This window comes from Protopterus annectens, chromosome 8.part0, assembly GCF_019279795.1.
Source record: "Protopterus annectens isolate FY-2018-M chromosome 8.part0, PAN1.0, whole genome shotgun sequence".
Lineage (NCBI taxonomy): Eukaryota > Metazoa > Chordata > Ceratodontiformes > Protopteridae > Protopterus > Protopterus annectens.
This window is the reverse complement of record NC_056741.1, coordinates 1805065241-1805084625: the sequence shown is the minus strand read 5'-3', so window position 1 is coordinate 1805084625 and position 19385 is coordinate 1805065241. Positions and strand designations below refer to the sequence as shown.

The 19385-nt window shown below is 40.4% G+C and overlaps 1 protein-coding gene across 1 annotated transcript in view; it reads right to left on the bottom strand.

Moving 5' to 3' along the window:
• The window catches only part of HYDIN (HYDIN axonemal central pair apparatus protein), a 6673197-nt gene that overhangs the window by 5509461 nt on the left and 1144351 nt on the right, over positions 1 to 19385 (bottom strand). The window contains exon 13 of the mRNA XM_044079523.1: positions 15295 to 15530. Within this exon, the coding sequence (XP_043935458.1) occupies positions 15295 to 15530 (236 nt within the window). The remainder of the gene's footprint in view (positions 1 to 15294; positions 15531 to 19385) is intronic.

Here is a 19385-nt window from a genome sequence, read left to right as displayed (position 1 = left end):
ATCATATCCTAGCAAGAGCAGGAGATTTTGCCCTTGCTTACTTAGATGACATTGTCATCTACAGCCATTCCTGGCAAGAGCACCTTCGGCATGTCAGGGAGGTGCTGGGCAGACTACAGAGGGCAGGGTTGACCATTAAGCCCAGCAAATGTCAGATGGGTATGGCAGAGATCTCATACCTAGGACAAAGAGTGGGGAGTGGTAAGATCATGCCAGAACCTGCCAAAGTGGAAGTCATTCAGGCACAGCTGCCCTGTTACCAAAAAGCATGTGATGGCATTTTTTAGGGACAGCAGGGTACTACAGAAATCTTGTCCCCAGTTATAGTACCATAGCTGCTCCCCTCACAGACCTGACAAGGAAAAACAGGCCAGATAAGGTAGTGTGGACCCCAGCATGTGAGCAGGCATTCCAGAAGCTTAAAGGAGCTTTGGGAGGACCCCCCCCCCCTGTGTTAGCCAGTCCAGATTACAGCAAATAATTTGTTGTGCAGGGGATGCTTCAAACCACAGGGTGGGGGTTTTACTTAGCCAGATTTCTTCAGAGGGAGAAGGGCACCCAGTGGTTTATCTCAGTCATAGACTCCAACCCAGGGGGGAATGCTATGCAGCTGTAGAAAAGGAATGTCTAGCCATAGTGTGGGCATTGATTTGTGTGTGCTCTTAAAGGAAATTGTACTTTACTGTGTGTGCACTTGTTATCCTCCCAATGTGCACTTCCGTCAATGGTGCTAGTGATTAGCATTGAGGCTCCTTGATTACTGGGCCAGTGCTGGGGCATCACAGTCAGCTTGAGGGATTGAATGTCTTAGTGAGGCAAACCAGAAGAGTGAGACAGAAGGTCCTGAACAGGATCCAAAACCCAGGGAGGGTGAACTAGGTGAGGTCACAGGAAGGGAAACCACACTTGGTGAGGCAAGAATGGGGCACTGAGGATAACCTTACTCTTCCATTGCAATGCTTTCGGAATAAACTTGGGGATGAGAGGAATGGGAGGAAAAGCATACAGTAGTCCGGGAGGGCTACTGTGAACTACAGAGTACCTTGGTGGCTCTCCCTCTAGTGGAATCAGGGCAAAGTACCTACTGCACTTGTCACTGAGGGAAGAAGCAAAAATGTTGCAGAACAATGGACCCCACTGGCGAAATATCATTTCCGCCACTAACTGATTGAGACACCACTCATGAGGGAGTAAGATGGACCTGCACAGTTTGTCAGCCAGCACTTTTTTCCCCCTGGAATAAGCATTGCCAAGAGAAAGCATCCAGAAGAGATCACCCATTGTAAAACTTTCATTGCCTCCCAACACAGGGGACAGGATCAAGTTCCCCCATTTGTTAATATAACAGACCACTGACATGTTGTTCATCTGAATAGCAAACATTCCCAGACGGATAGCATCTTGAAAAGCCTGCAACACCAAATGGACTGCTCTCATTTCTAGGATACTGATGTTAAGACTGGCCTCTGTCTTGGGCCACATGCCTTGGAATGTTTTTCCCAAGTAATGCCCAATCTACCCTAGTTGGGTGGCATCTGTTGTCACTGTGGCCTTGGGTGAGAGGGTGGCACAGAGATACTACTACTACCATTACTGAGTGAATCCGCCAGGCTATGTGATGCTTGCAAAAGTTTGTGATGTGAATGGACGTTGTTAGTGGATGGTGCCTTATTGCTCACTGTATGGCTAGAGTCCATGCAGAACCCAAAACAACTGAAACTAATAAAATATATAAAATATATTAAAACGCAACAGGCTCCAGATACACACAAAATAAAGTTTAATAAACTCATTGTAGAACCAACATGTGAAAGCAAGCCAAGGGTGCCAACAGTACTGAAGCTGCCTTTAAACCCAGTAACTGTGAGACTATTCTAGCTGAAGTGAATGAAGAGAGAGGATGGGCAAGGTCTGCTTTAGTAAAGTGTCCATTTCTTGTCTTTGGCAAGCATGCTGCTGTTTGCATTATGGTATCTAGATGGCCAACAATGAACTCTAGAGTCTGCGGAGGGGAGAGTTGTGACTTGATGTAGTTTATAGCAATGCCTAGCTCGAGACAGAGGTGGAGCAAGTAGTCCCTTGGAATGGGGAATCCTTAGGTTGTGTTTTGCAGGAAGAAGGGAAAGTGGTATGTAATAACCTCTGGCTATTATATTTTGCATCCAAGTATCTTTGGTAATGGCTATCCTGGCTTCTGGGTGCAGGGATAAGGTTCCCCCAACTACCTCCAGAATGTAGCAATTGGATAACCTTTCAGGGATGCTGAAAGAGCTTATCACAGAAGGAAGTTCTGAAGCCCGGAGGCGGCATCTTCCATTAGAACTCTCTCCCCTTGGTGTGAGGGGATCTTTCTCCATAGCAATCTTGAAGAGAACCTTGCATCCTTCTGATCCACACTGCCATTTCTCTGGTTTCAGAAGGTAGTCCTTTGAGGGGCAGAAAAGCAGACTCCCACAGCAAATAAAAAGTCTTCCCATCTTGTTCATTCCTAGAGACTGTCTCCTTCACATAAGGGATGAATAAAATGGATCCATCAAAAGGCATTTATGAATGAAGACTCAAAGGACTTCGCAAAATCACAAAGGTACATCACAAAGCTGCATCCAGGCATACCTTTTAATGGTTATTCCTAAACCTGCTGCTGTAGAAGCTATCTCTGAGGTATGAGAAATCAATGTCATGAAGAAATTAGATAAAGACTGGAGGGTGGCCAGTTGCAAAGAAACCATCTTCTTGTCTTACATGGACCCCTACAGGGTATTGGAAAATTGTTTAATCAATGCCCTCTGAAATCCTGTCATGTTCCAGATAATTCAGAGGCATGAGGACAAAGGTCACTGATGCATAAATCTGCTTTCCAAATCTGTCCAATGCCATAGATTCTCTGTTTGGGGGATGAACAGTAGAACTCTTTTCCACAAGCTCTTTCTTAGTGGCTGCTACAACCACTACAGCATAGGTTCATAGGTTCATAGGTTCATACTAGGCTATCTGCCCTAGGGCATTTATAAGCCTAGCCAGAGTGTGTGTGGCTTTCACCACCCCTTAGGATGAGAATACTATACCCATTAGTTTGCTGTGCCTCTGTCCAGCAGTGATACAGAGATGATTCCCGGGGTAAACCTACGATCTCCCATCCACTCGTCAAGATTTCTCTTGAACAGAGTCAGTGAGGGGCTCTGCCTCACATGGACTGGGATTCTGTTCCATAGTGTAGGGAGTCTCTGGGTGATGAATCTGTCCCTCCAGCACGTCCTATTTATATCCGTGTTGAGGTTTAAGTCTCTTGCTCTCGTGGCTCTGGTGGATTTGGATTTTTTGAGGTGGAGCATGTCCATTAATTCCGGGTTGTACATGGCCTTGTATGTCAGGCACAGATCACCTCTGAGCAGACGGTATGCGACTGAATAGAGCTGGAATTTCTTCAGTCGGGCATCGTATGACATATGTTTGAGCCCCTTTATCCTTTTGGTGAGGAACATTTGGGGTCTTTCCAACTGCTGCAGGTGTCGGGTAAGGTACATTCCGAATGGGGCGTTGTACTCAATCATTGGTCTGATAAGTGAAGAGTACAGGGGTACAATGACCTCTCCTGATCTGGATGTGAATCCCTTCATGATCAGGTGGGCAATGTAGAAGGTCTTCCTAACCACTTTGGCAATGTGAGTGTCAAAAGAGAGGTTACTGTCAACTTGGGTCCCCAGGTCCCTGATAACTTCTTCCGTGTTTAATGGATTACCACCTATGTGGTAATTAGGGGTTACCTTGTTTTGCCCAAAGGGTATGACTATACATTTTTTGGCATTTAGCTTAAGGCCATGGCTCTGGCACCAGTTATCCATTTCTATGAGACCTTTCTGGAGGATGTCTGTGTCTGATGGAGTGTCAATTATGGTGCCCAGTTTGCAGTCATCTGCAAATTTTGTCAGCCACAATCCCGCTATGTTTGCCTGCACTTCAGAAAAATAAATGCCGAACAAGAGGGGGCCCAGGACTGAGCCCTGTGGGACACCGCTCGTGACTGGCTTAGAGTCTGACAAGGCACCAGCAACTCTAACCCTGTGTGTTCTGTCCTTGAGCCAGTTTGCAACCCATCTTGTGACATATGGGTTTACATCTAAGCTGGTGAGCTTTTCTATGATGCCCGAGTGGGGTATTGTGTCGAATGCTTTTGCTAGGTCAAGGTAGGCTGTGTGAACTGCCTTACCCTCATCAATGGCCTTAGTGACTGTTTCAAAAAAGTCGATCAAGTTCAAGAGACAGGATCTGCCCTTGACAAAGCCAAATTGGGTAGGATCCAGTGTCTGTAGGTCCCCAATGTCTTTATTTATGAGTTCCATTATGATCCTCTCCATAGCTTTGCAGACAAGGCTCGTCAAGCTTATGGGGTGGTAATTTCCAGGGTCCGTAGAAGCACCGCCTTTGTGGAGTGGGACCACAGTTGCCGTACGCCATTCTTTGGGTACGTATCCTGTAGTAAGGCTAAGATTAAACAGCAGCCTTATGTGTGGGTTTAGTTCCTCATTGAGTTCGTGTAGCACACAGCCGGGGACACCGTCCGGTCCCATTGATGCTGTGTTTTTTGTTTTAGAGAGAGCAGCTCTCACCTGGACATCTGAGATGTTTGGGAGGCTAGACTCTGGTGGGATAGATATTTCTCCTTTTGGGGGGGGGGGGGAGAAATTTGCACTGAACCTGTCTGCCAGTATGTTGGCAATGTCTATGGGTTCAGTGATTTTTTTATCATTTTGGACTAATTCTGAGCATATCTGGGAGTTTCCACCCAGGTTTCTAACATAGCTAAAGAAGGCTTTATGATTGTCTTTTGTGTCATTAGCGATTTTTCTCTCAAAGTTGGCCTTGGATGATTTTATGAGTGATCGTAGTTTTTGCTAGTATTGATCAGAGATGCCTTCCCATTTAGGGATTTTGCTCTGTCATGTAGTAGCTTTCTCCTCTTGTTGTAGAGTTTGTTTATGGCTGGAGTCCACCAGACCGAGCGCCTGCCTTTGGTGGAAAAGGTCTTGATTTTATTAGGGATTGCTTGATCCATACATTCCTGGAGGTGCTCGTAGAAGGCATTTGTAAGGGTTTCAGCAGCGTGGGTTGTGGTTTCCACTGGCTCGGGGGCCTTGAAGAATACCACTCCAGTCTTAAGAAGTGTGAAGTTTGCTTTTGAGAAGTTCTTCACTGTGGTCTTTTTTGCTGGGGGTGGGGGCGGGATGTGGATCTCCAGTGAGATTAATTTATGGTCTGATCTCACCAATGAGGGATATACTTCTGGTGTGGAGCATTTTGTCCCCATGTTTGTGATGATCAGGTCTAGTATATTTTCTCCTCTTGTGGGAATGGTGACTAGTTGTTCCATAGCATTTGAGTTTATGAACTCAAGGAACCTTTGGGCTAGGGTGTTGGGGCTTGAGTAATGTTCCCAGTCTATGTTTGGGTAGTTGAAGTCACCCAATATGATGGTGTTTGGAGAGACATTTATACTCTCCAGTGTCTTCAGGAAGGCTGTGTGGGTTTCCTGAGTTTGAGAAGGTGGTCTGTAGCATGTTACAAACTGTAGGGCAGTTTTACCTATGGTTAATTGCACCTGGATGGTCTCCGATGCTTAGTGCGTTGCCACTAACCTGGAGGTGTGGGTATCCTTTATGAATATGGATACTCCCCTCCTTTGTAGTTCGGTCCGGATTTTGGGGCGGGCATGATGTGAGGTATAACCTGATAGTGCTGGGGTGCTCTCAGGAGCCTTGAACCAGGTTTCAGTCACAGCACAAACATCGATGTTCTCCATACTGAGGAGGGCTTGAGGCGTGCATCTTGAGGTTTAGACTTCTGGCATTGAGCAGTATTACCCTTAGTTTTCTCCATTTTTGTTTTCTAGGCGGTAGGTTTATCATTTGAGCCTTGCCTAAAAAGGCACTATGGGGGTGGCAAGAGCCTTTGCCAATATCCGGAAGCCCAGGGTGACAGGTGCAAGCCGTCCCTTGAAGCAGCGTGGCTTGTCAAGCATGTCATCCCAGGCAGACAGACATTGGATCCCCTTAGAATGACACCAGTAATTAAGCCAATTATTAAAGCTGATCATTTTGTCTCTGTATTGTGGCATCATTCTTGGTGAGGGTAGGATACTGCTCAGGGTCAGGGTCATACCAGCCTGGGCTACATAATCTGAGAGCTCCTCTATGTCTCTTTTCATGTAGTCCAGGGAGGTACGTCTCAGGTCGTTCACACCGGCATGGACAATGACTGAGTCATACTTGTACTTGCTGTGGAGTGACCTGAGTGCTTGTGTTATGTGGCGATTCTAGCGCCTGACAGGCAGCTAACTGTGATCTTTTCCTTGTTCAGTCTGGTGAGTGTGACGTCAGTGTGTCTGACTATGGAGTCACCTATAACAAGTGTGTCTGGCATTGTGTTTGGCCTTAAGGGCTGTGACTGTTTAGCACACTGACTTTGAGAACTATGTGTTGCATGTCTTATGTCTTGAGGTGGCAGTTGCTTGGGTGTCTGCTTTGGAGGCCTCTGTAGTTTTGGTAGATTTTTGATCAGTGCCTCCGAGTATGTCTTTGTGTGTTTATGTGTTTGTTTTGCAGTTGTGATAGTTCTATGTGAAACTGGGTTTGTGGTGCGTGGTTTCCTTCTCCTCCTATCTGGTCTTGCCAGTCCTGAGTTGAGAGAGCTCAGCCTCCAGTTTGGCTATATAGTTGCATCTCTCACATGTATTTGTGTTTTGTGGGAGAAGGAGTGGGTTGTCTGTGTACATGAGGCAATTGTAACATCGCCTCAAGATGCCCAGATTCACCAGCTGAACAGGAGAGGACGCTAGCAACTGACCCTTCGACATGCTAGAAAAAGTGAAAAAGTTTGCTGTGTAACTGAGTCAGAAGGGACCTATAGGGAAATGGGTACTCAAGGGGATTCTAGGCTAATGTAGTACTTTGTTTAGTATACAAGCACTTTACCTATATAAAAATGCTTTAGGAGCAAGTGCTGAGCAATTGAGATAGAGAATAGACTGTTTAGATTGCAAGTAGAGAAGTTCTAAGGGAAAAATTGAAGAGCAGACTTTACGGAGCCAGAAATAGTTTAACTGGCGCTGCCCGATGGTGCTCTATGGGCAACTCCGCGCTAAATCACGCCAAAGCGGCTAAAGCGGGCTTTATAGCAGGGGGTTGAAAAGACCTAGGAATTGACCCAAAATGGCCAATAGACTACAAGTTTCTGGCTGGAACCACTGCTCTAGGGACAAATAGGCTGCTCAGTGCTCCCCACTCCCACTGGTGAACAAAGAAGCTTCCCTTTATCCAAATAAGGATATGGAATAGCACAGGAACCAAGCCAAAGCCCAGAGATCAGCAAACTCTGAAGACTGGACTATTCTAGTTCAGTAAGGTGGGAAAACAAGATTTTTTTTTTTTTTTTTTTTTTTACAGAAAACAGAGGAAAAACAGGCAGTAAATGCTATAAATGCTTTTAAACGGCTAGCGCACTTGAGTGTGTTAGCCTACAGGTAAAATTAAGTAACAAATAACTTTTTAAAAGTGCAAAACAGTTAATCAACACAAAAACAGTTTAAATAGAATGCAGAGCTGTATAAACAGGCGAAAATGCAGTCGCTAAGCAGTAAATAATCAAAAAGCCAGAAAAAATACTTAAATCAGGAAAAAGTCACTATTTTGCTCTCTGCTGCTTGTAGAACTCTGCAGGACACCACGAGGAGCTGTGCTGAGTTGAATACAAGCGAAAAAGCGCTAAAGCGGGCTTTATTACAGGGGCTGAAAAGAGCTAGGAATTGACCCAAAATGGCCAATAGACCACAACTTTCTCGCTGGAACCACTCCTCTAGGGACAAACAGGCAGCTCAGTGATCCCCACTCCCACTGGTGAACAAAGACGCGTCCTTTTATCCAAATAAGGATATGGAATAGCACAGGAACCAAGACAAAGCCCAGAGGTCAGCAAACTCTGAAGACTGGACTATTCTAGTTCAGTAAGGCGGAAAACAAGATTTTTTTGTTTTTTTCTTTTTTGCAGAAAACAGAAGAAAAACAGACAGTAAATGCTATAAATGCTTTTAAACGGCTAGTGCACTTGAGTGTGTTAGCCTACAAGTAAAATTAAGCAACAAATAACTTTTTAAAAGTGCAAAACAGTTAATCAACACAAAAACAGTTTAAATAGAATGCAGAGCTGTATAAACAGGCTAAAATGCAGTCGCTAAGCAGTAAATAATCAAAAAAACAGAAAAAAATGCTTAAATCAGTTATAGCAAATGCTCTGAAATATACTGTATATTTCCAAAATGTTTGAGAAGGACAGTCAGAACACAAGAAGGTTCAGGCGAAAGAGAAAAAAAAAAGTTTTGTTTTACTTTTTGAAAGGGAAAAAGGAGGAACAGAAGGCCTTATCAAATGTTCTCTCTGTATTAAGCAGAATGAGCTAATGACACTAGACTGGGAGGTGTGTCACAGTAGGGGCGGGCAACTGCAAAGCCACCAAGTATAACAGCCTACAAGACAGCAAGCACTACAGAGACAAATGAAAGTTTTTAAACAGATAAGGATTTGTGAAGATACTGAATAGACAAAGTGCTTTATATATATATTAAATTGTAAAAACAGTAATCTGTAAAAATAATCAAAAAAATCAAGATGATACTTATATTTTGTAGCTCAGCTGCAGTCGATAATTACACAGAGGAGATGTTTCAGTTTACACAATAGCCTACCAGACAGCAAGCACTACAGAGACAAATGAAAGTTTTTAAACAGATAAGGATTTGTGAAGATACTGAATAGATAAAGTGCTTTATATATATTAAATTGTAAAAACAGTAATCTGTAAAAATAATCAAAAAAAAATCAAGATGATACTTATATTTTGTAGCTCAGCTGCATCTACTAGTAGACCCTTGTTCAAATGAGCCCTATCCTTGGGTGCAACAAGATATTTGTCAAGGAGTTTGTGGATGGTCTCTTTGACATCTGGATCCTTTGCAAGCCTGGTGGGAGATAGGATCGATCATCTCATCTGCCAAGGGGACTAGCCAATTCACAGTTGAACCAGCTCTGAAAGCCTCAAGGAACACTGACTCTTCATGGGAAGGGGGATGGAATAACAACCACCTTTCTGTCTCAAAAGTTTGGGTACTTCACCGAACGAGACATGCTCAAGGGATGACCTGGGGGACCTTTCCCCTTCATCAAAGTCAATCTCTTTAGTTAAAGACTCTTGTGGAGAGTCTGTCTCCTATTACATGTCAGCTTCTGAGGGGGTTCTTCAGTGTAAGGTTCTGGAGAGGACTCAGAAGTGATTGAGTCCTGAATGAGGACACTCTCAAGGCTTGAATGAACCAGCTGTCCTGATAGGACAGGATGAAAAAAAAAACAGGTGTTCACAACAGACTACTGAGCATGAAGTGGACCCAAGGGGGGGGGGTAATGATGTCTTTTCCATTGAGGTGGAAAAGGTTCTCTTTATTACATAGAAAGTTGAAGCCATAGGGGAAGTCATTCTCAACCTCAATGGATCTGTAGAAGCTGGTGTAGGATAAAACCCGACCCGCAGTGGCTCCAGCCAATGCAGGAGCTGGAATAGAGCTGTCTAGCACAGAGGTTCTGATATGAAGGGACAGCTCCAAGAATATGTGAGTCTATCCCAGCCCCCCAGATCTGGTGCTGACACTAGGGAGTCAAAGAAAATGAAACTCAGAAGCCTCGGGTTAGACGTCTCTGAAATCATTGGGTGGATCGGAGTAGAAGTCGAAGGCTGGGGTTGTACATTTGGTAGACCCATGGATCCGACGGGAGCCAGAACCAGAAGAACACCTGATGGAATCTGGGTTCTGAAAATATTCTCATCATCCTATCCACATTTGCTTCTGTTAAGCTGATAGATAACCTGAGAGAAGACAATGTTGAAGGTGGACTAGATAATCTTCTAGGTGTGTCCTGAAGGAAAGTGCATTCTCGAAGCTACTGGCTCTGCAGAAAATCTAGCAAGAGTCTGAAGTGACTTAGATTTTGGCAGAGTCTGATCAGAGAGAGTGGATGAATCCAAAGTTTTAGATATGGCCAGAGTCAGAGCCGAGGACTTTGATGGGTCCAATGTTTTTGAAATTTTTTCAGGCAGAGCCAAGCCCAAGGAAACTGAAGGTGGATAGTGAGCACATGAGCATTTCCATGATACCTTATGTTTGTTCATTGCCTCTCCTTAAGATTTTTTGGAAGAGGATGGGACTCCAAAGACTGACGAAGAAAATGAATTAAGGAGGCCTTTCAAAATTAATTTTTCCTTTCAACCAGTGATCTATGATCAAAACCAGCACAAATATTACATTCAGTGGTGGTCACAGGCAATATACTCACTTAGAATGGCTGCCTGAATCTGCAATTTTGTGGCTGTATGCAGAGGACTTCTTAAAACTGGCAGTATTCTCAGACAAGTTGGGGAGGGGAACAACCAGTGGAAAAAGATACAGAAAGCAAGTATGATACCGCAATGGTATGAAGAATACCTAAAAGTAAAACAAGGAATGCCTATTGCCAACAATGGTAATAACAAAGTACCAGCCAAAGGTATCAAAATAAAAAACAAAAAAAAAAAACAAAGGGTATAAGGCCTAAAACCACTATACCAAGAGAACAAAGTTCTCAAGAAAGGGAATAGAATGGGAAGTGCTATTTTTTAAACTATAGAGAAGGAAGAGAGGTAGAAATTATTCAAACAACAATAAAAACAATATAAAAAATAACACTTATCCACCATGACTTGCTTGAGTTAACTATGACCAAGTCTTATAGCTGAAGCAGCTAACAAGATCCAAGGTAACTAAGGAGAAGATGATGATTATGGGTATTGTAGCTTGAACTACAGAGCATTAAGTCTATCAAAGTGGCCGAGGATGGAACCAATGTCGCATCAGAGACCCATCAGCTGAGAAATGGATGAAAAAGACAACATCAGATCTAAAAGCATTAAAATTGTTCACATTTAATATAGGCTGCTTAAATAACAAATGAGCCACATGGAAAGCATGGATAGTAACTGAAAGACATACCTCTCAACCTCTTAGAACAAGAAATCTGGATAAAGCCATAAATAAAAGTGGGACAAAGGCCCAAAAATATGGACAATTTTTAAATATTGCTTTTACAAACTTAGAAAGTTGATAGAATAACAGGTTTTGCATTAGCATGAAATTCGGAACGGTATGACATCTGAAAACTTAAATGTCTGTCATTATTTTCTAACTTCAGTCTTTAATAATTTGCCACTAATTTGCAAGAAAAAAACAATTTTATGAAAAATGGACCAAAAATATGAGGCAAAAATCTGGTTATTCTGTGAAAATCTGTACAGTTGACAGGTATGCTGAAAGAGCTCAAATGTTTGCCATAACAAAAACCTGGCTAAAAGACGACATATGTCCCTCTATCTTCATTCAAACTACCTGCACAATCATCTATAACAACAGACCAGGAAACAGAACAGGAAGAGGGGCCATGCTCCTCCTCATCTACTAACAACAAAAAGGCCAACATAATAGTAGTAGTAGTAATAATAATAATAATTAAAAATCTCCTAACTAGTTAACAGATAACCTCATTACAGGTCGTACACAGCTATTGCTGTCATTTATATCCCCCATCAGTTAACACAATTAATACACCTGCCGCAAAACCTTGCCTAAAGGTTGCCCAAAATGCACCATCATTATAGGAGGCCACAATGTCAGTGCTATAGAACCCCATTCTAAACAACTCAATCTTGAACAACTCGTAAAGAAGCCACCTAGATCCAATCATCAATCCAGAAATCACTCTACTCTAGATCACATTCTTACAAATATAGGTCATCAATGCACTAGCATTACTATTTTACTAAACATAATAGTGACTACTGTCCAGTAATTTCCATATGGTCATTCAAAGCTCGAAAATACCCACCTCAAATTCTAAGGGACTGAGCATTCCTAAAGTATAAATTACCCATCCTGGACCAGGTTTTAAAAAAAACACAAATTGGTCCCCTTCATACCTTATAAATGATCCCGCTACTGCTCAGGCACACTTTAGCGCTACACTCACGTCTATTCAGGATGCTTTATTTCCCTGTGTACATTGGAGACTTGTGGGACAAAGATGCCCATGGCTATCTAGTGATATTAAAACCTTCATGAAACAGGCAGATAACAACACATGGTGGCCTAGGAGCAAAACCCTACAGATAAAAACCTTCACCAATCCTACCCATCATTGAGAAAACATCCAACTCTGCCAAACCTCTCTGTGCAAGAATTAAACAAATAGCTTTTACTCTGAATTCAAAACAATTCTGGATGGAAATAAAGGACCTAATGGGTCAATAGACTAGGCCAAATCACTCTCCAAGCCTATCTGTACTGATTAACAATTCCAATGAGGCTGAGGATTTAAAAAAAAAAAACATTTTTATGGTTAAAATCCAAGATATCCAACTCTTTTCAATCCACTTCCTGTTCACAGCTAAATTGAACTGCAACTATACTCCATAGCTAAATATGCAGCTGCATTCATTTTCAGGAAAATCTTAGTCAAAAACTAGCAAACTCCTAAAAGGTCTAAAACATGAACTGCCCAAATTCTTCAGTACACCCCAGATCCATCTATATGGCAGCACACAGAATTGCTAAACCATTAACTTTCATATTTAACCTTTCCCTCACTACAGGAATAGTACCACCTGACTTAATGCATGCCACCATAATTCCTCTCTCAAAGTAACCATCCCAAAACTCTTAAGAATTTCAGACCAGTTTCCACACTCTACCTACTTGGTAAAGTATCTGAAATAATCCTGTACAATCAATTACTGAAACTTATGAAGAACTATGGACTACTTACTGATAAACAGCATGGCTTATGAAATGTACAGAGTACTCCAACAGCTTTAATATCTGCAACTGACTACATTTATTCTAACATCAACTTATTTATCATTGATTGTATATTTGTGGATATGACCAGGGCACAGGTTTAGGAAGTAATAAAAATTTAACTTTGGTAGCAACTCCTTAAAGTGGTTTTAACATTACCTCAAAGAAAGAACATTACAAGTACATTGCAACTACTAACTGTCATCATTGGAATCCTCTTCACATGCATTCCTCAAGGCTCAGTCCACAGAAACATCCTGTTCTTTTTATTTATTAATCATCTTACTAATTACCTTCCATGCCTAGATACCACGCTAAATGCAGCTGACAACTTTAGTGCTGTAATCAAATGCCCAGCCAGATTACAAATTAACCTACAGCAATCTTTTTCGGACCCATGTAGCAGGACTGAATCTAATCATCTTCTAGTTAAAATTGCAAAAACTATTATTATGTAATTTGCCTACACCAAACAAAATCCCACATTTACCCATATTAACATCACAGATTGCAAAAAAAGTGTTATCCCACAGGTGTTAGAATACGAATAACCAGGTCAGATCCTTTATCTCTTGCTAACCATTAAGGCCCATAAAAACATCACTAATCAAGTCCTCTCACAACTCAGACTCTATTATAGAACCTTATCTGCTTATTCCTGCACTCCCCACCTCCTTAGCAAAAAATGTACTTCTTCCTACTCAATCTTTTTTTCTCACCCTGCAATAGCAGAATACTGCAGATTACTGAAACTAAATCTGCACAGTCACCCTACTGGCAAACAACAGAGCACACCACTGTAATCTGCAAAAATTAACTCACTGAAAAGACAAACTTCCGTTTGGGTACTCTGATGCATAAAATACTCAAAGGAGGTTATTGCATAGTTCTTAACAGGCAACTTTTCATAAGCAACCACATTTACTCACAATTAAATACTCAAGATGAAATTATTACTTTACGTAGAACGCCTATTAAAACATGCACATGTGAACATGCTTTCTCCTGTCTAGGCCCAGCATTAAGGAACAAACTTTCATCTGAAATAAGAAGCCTTGAAACACTCATCGAGTTCAAGTCCTATCTCAGGATCTGTACTGTGAAGTTGTGTGCACATGCTTTAAGGATAATGTTTAATCATTCTGTTGCCAACAGTTAGTCACTTTATACTGTGTACAACTTAAAAAATACAACTATATATATATATATATATATATATATATATATATATATATATATATATATATATATACTGTAAATATTACATAGAATGTTTATGTTAATGTTTATTATGTGTCTAAGGTTGCTAAACATGCCATCATGTCTGCTCAGTCCTTTGGCTACCTCTATACTATATTAACTGTTGAAATTACCCAAAGTGTTGTCATCTTAGGTATGCATCCAGCTAATTTATATATAACAACCATTTTGCCTGTGAACATACTTTTCTCTCTCTATCTGTTATTTCTAAGAAGCTCAGGTCATGGCTAAAAAGAGTTCTTGGACCATTACACACACTCAGAAATCAAATAGTAGATAAAATACTTATATAATAAATGCTCATTATTATCTAAAAACGAGCACGCTGATTGGACAGCCCGACCAGTGTGCCCATTACAAATCAAGAATATATCAACAGAAAAAAAGTCCAGCCACTGAAATACCATTGATCGGACAGAATTTCTATTCATACATGCTGAGCAACAGAACTAAATATAAGAAAAATCAGGCACATTCTGCAAAAGGCCAGTGCCAGGGCACTTCTATGGGCTAGGCTTGTTAAGGCTCCAGGGCCATTAGCCTAGTACACACCTATGAACCTATGAACTAAACAAACAAAAACCTACCTGATTTTCCTTACATTTATGTTCTACCCCTTTTAATTTTTTTTTTCGTTTTTAAACTGTTAAAAAAATTGCAATGGAGATGCTGTTTTCTCCACTGCTTCTCCTAAACTGTACTGATGTACTGTACAAGGATGGGAACGCAACTCCCATACCCATGCACAGTATATCAGTCTTGGGAAGATATTACACAAGTCATCTGCAGTGCCCTTATAGAAATATATTATTTAAGAAAGGCAAGAATTTTATTTCTTAAATTAATGTAATTAGGTAACAGCAATAATTCACTCCTGTTTGTGGATATATCAGGATTTACCTACAGTTTGCTTTGTCTAATCACTCTGAGAAGCAGGGAGTATGAACAGACATATTTACAAACCTAAATGTGTTATAATCCAGTAATTACAACTTACCATGTTGGTGATAGGTAATCACGTGACAAAATGCAAAGCAGTTATAAAAAAGACAAATATTACTTAACTAAACAGACATATATATATTATATATGATGACTAAATGTGGTGTTACCTGAATATCTATTAGCCCTTGGGGACGGAGCATCCCATGGTCAGGAATGATGGTGAACTCTTTCGGCTTTATTCTTCGTTGTTCCATATTCCTCCGACTTCTTCTCCCACTGTCAGACACCCAATCAAAACTGGTTATACTTTGATCCCCTGGGCCATCTCCTGGCACATGTAAGTGAAAGGTCATTGGTACCAAAGAAGTGTTACTAAGTGAGCAAGTCAGTGTCTGAGGAAATCCTGTGGAGAGGAAAAATAGATTGTTATGATAGCATTGTGAGTACATTTAGAAAAATATTCAGGAGCATGCTATCATTCATTCATTCTCTTTGGGGAAAAGAATTGAGATGAACAGTTAGCATTATTCTTACTGGCTGTGTCTCTGCATAAATTGTTTGTTAACCCTGTAAGCCCAATAGGCACAACTGCATCTTTTTCAGGGCGAACCCTGCATCACTCTCTCTCTTCAATTTTTTACTTCCACTTCATATGTTAAAAAAGCCCCAACCTAATTTTTTTCCACTCTTTGAATAATGCTTTTATTCAGCCAAAAAGTCTAAAGAATAGCACGCAAACATCTTCAATAATTTCTCCAATAATTTCTTCTAAGGAGTGACATTTGTAAAGGTATTTACCTGGCTCACAAAATCTCTCTCTCTCTCTCTCTCTCTCTATATATATATATATACCCTTAAGCTATACTACAATTTCACTCAAACTATTTTTTGTTTTATTACCATTATCATCGTGTACCATACTTTTTTTTTGTTTAGCTTTGCTCTTTTTTCAAGCAGGAAGTGTTTCTTATTTTAGATATTGTGTTCTGTTTTCTTTTTTATCACGCATTATTTTGGTGCCTGATGTAACTGTGAGGACCTTAAATTAGATTGTTGCAACTACAAGGGTGCAGTGAAAAGAATATGTAATCAGTCTGAAGCTGTTATCTCTTAGATTATTCCTCTACTCCAGTGTAGAGCGATCTCAGAATTAGAATATACAATAAGCAGGAAGTGAGGGCATAATCCTCCATGTCAAAGGTGGAGGGGATGCTTTATTTGTCTACAAGTTTCAGAATTTATTGTTTCAGGGCTAGAATAGCAGCTTATTTTTCACAGCACCTTTGCATTTTCAGCTCTTGCATTTGAGATGAGAAGCATTATTCATATTGTTTCTCATGTTCTCCACCAGCCAGAAGCCTCTCTTCGTCTCAAACGACAGGTAAGCATTTTTATATACAACTTGTAAAACTGAAACATAAAAAATAGCTAGCATTAATCCTGACCAATCAAGTAACTACAAGTTTGCCAATCAGAAGAAATACATTTAAACTGGAAACATTTAACAGACACGACAGTTAAGCATTCCTATTAATTTAAACTAGATTCTTCTGATTGATCAGGGTTAATTGGAATTTTTTTTTACTGGAATTAATAACTGAAGCACTACTTCTTTTTATTAAATGATGCAATACATTTATGTTTTAAGCTCCATTTGCCAAGTAGAGCATGGAATAATTGGTAGTATCCGAATTCTGCAACTTTTGAGAGGTGGAATCATGGACAAGAGCATTTCTTCTTCTTTTATACCTATATCCCACCATACTGTCCTACCTTATCTTTCCACAGCCATTTGTACAGTGTGTAAATTCAGCTTTATGTTTAACAGGTTCATTCCTTGAAAATGGAACCAAACAAAGTTCAGTTAAAAATATTTCACCTAAAACTATGGTACAAAACCTAGGCAAAACATTTCAGCATATTGGCTTATGTCTAGTGTTGCCTGTTTTTCTGTTAGGCTATCAAGATGTACTGTATAATTTCTTTTATAATGCAATACTGTGAATGTACATGCTTACATTACTCGACATCAACAGCATGGCCCTGCATCCTTGAGCAGTATTTTGAAGGAATCACAGTTTAGAATAGGTATGCCATAACCTTTAAAAGATCTATTACTGCCATTTCTTACAGCGCAAAAGTATCAATTTAAGATGAAGCAAAGCAAAAGCTTTTTTAATCTAAAGTACTTCTTTTTCTGTATCTTTTTGTCTCCCAGACTGTCAACCAATATTTGAAAATCCTTATGGATAGTCCAAATGCAGTATGATGGGGACTGAAAGAATGGATTAAAGCACAACTGTAACATGAATAGTACAGAAAAAAAAGAATTATGGACAAAAAGAAGGATAACAAATAAAGAGAAAGAAACCTGATAAAGTTGATAAAAGTAGAAGTTACAGAAACAGGAGAAACGTAGATGTGTCAGGAGGGAAGGAAAGAAGATAGAGGGATACTGGGGTGACAGTATAAAATATAACAGCATTTGAAATTCAGGCTTAAGGTATTGAGGAGATAAATGATGAAATTGCAAATTAAACAGTATTAACAATAAAAAATAAGGAAAGATACATGATGTGAGGCAATCAGATGGCAGAGAGGGCCAGTCGCAGGATAAAATTGAACTGAACAGAGATGGAGAGTAAGATAACAAATGTAAAGGAAGGAAGATGTACTTGGATGCAAAAGGATGGAGCATGTATGGAAAGGAAAAAATAAGTGGGACAGAGTTTAACAGGGGTCAGAGAACAAAGGCTCTAAGAATGAGAGGAACAGGAAAATGACAATACAACAGGAAAAATGGAAGGAGTTTGTTACAAAGTCAGAGGAACAGATAAGAAATATAAAATGTGAATAGGAAGAAGGGGGAGAGTGTAAAATGTGTAGTTTTATGAGGAAAAATGGAGAAAAGGCTTCAGGCAAAAGATGGTGTACACATGAGGTGAAGAGCCCAGGAAAATGGCAGGATAACAACAGAAACAATTTTGTATGAGGGGAAGGCCCTAAATAAGAGGGTGGCAAGAACACAATATTAGACAAAGAAGAAATGAGGGAGATTTGGACAGGGAGGAAGAACTGGATAAAAGGTCAGGTTTGAAGGGAGACCGACTAAACAGGGAGAGATGAGAGGTAGTACTGGGGGAGAACAGCAAATTAGAAAAGGTGAAGATTTGAAGCAAGAAAACAGATCACAAGGCAGAGGACATGGAAAACAACAGGGAAAGTAAGTTGAGGATCCATAAAGCTGGACAGCACTGCCATGGGTATGGCAGGAATAAGGAGATATGTGCAAGCTATACATTCCAGAAGCAGGATATATATATATATATATATATATATATATATATATATATATATATATATATATATATATATAGTTGTAAAGGGTGAGTGGGGGAGGGGCCCAGTAGGGTAAAATACTCAAACAAAAATATGACGCTTAAAATATAATGGGAACCAGAGAGAAGAACATTAAGAGAGGAATATGGGAGGAAATGGACTAAGAATTGGCTCCTTTAATATAAGTGGACTAGGATCTTGGATTAAGAAGCAGAGGATAATGAGATGCATAAGGAATACCTGCATGCAGGTACTGGCTATACTAGAGATGCAGCTACCACAACACATACATAGGTCATTAACAGGGGAGTGTACAATGTTGCAACAAACATTTCTTGGGAAAACAAACAGAGCACACAGAGGGATGGCCTTGTCAGTAAGGAATTTCCCAATGGAAAATTTGTGCAAGCTGGAAAACAATAAAGGAAATTATGCAGGAATCAGAGGTATGCTAAAAGGACAGAAGTACACGATAATAACTGTACACATCTCACTGACAATATCCAGGAGGGGATTATGAAAATTACTAGAAAAGGTAACAAGATTTCAAGAAGGGGTAGGGATAATGAACACTGACTGGAATTTATCAAGTGTTTAGAAACCGAGTAGATGGAGGGCCGAGAAGCAGAACACTAATAAAAGATGGACATTTCCTAAAAAATGATCTGACATTGGTAAGATAGTTAGATATCTGGAAAAGACATGAAGAAGGTAGAAGGCTGCACATATTACTCTGAGATATACAAGCAGATCACTAATAGGGTGTATAACACATTAGAGCATGAGTGGCAGATTAGGGAAACCAAGGTTGAACCTATAACACATTTAGATAATGTATTAATTAAACTAATGATTACACGGTGGGTAAGCACCTGAGGCTTGAAAAGAATTGAAGGTTACCAGCATACCTATTAGAGAA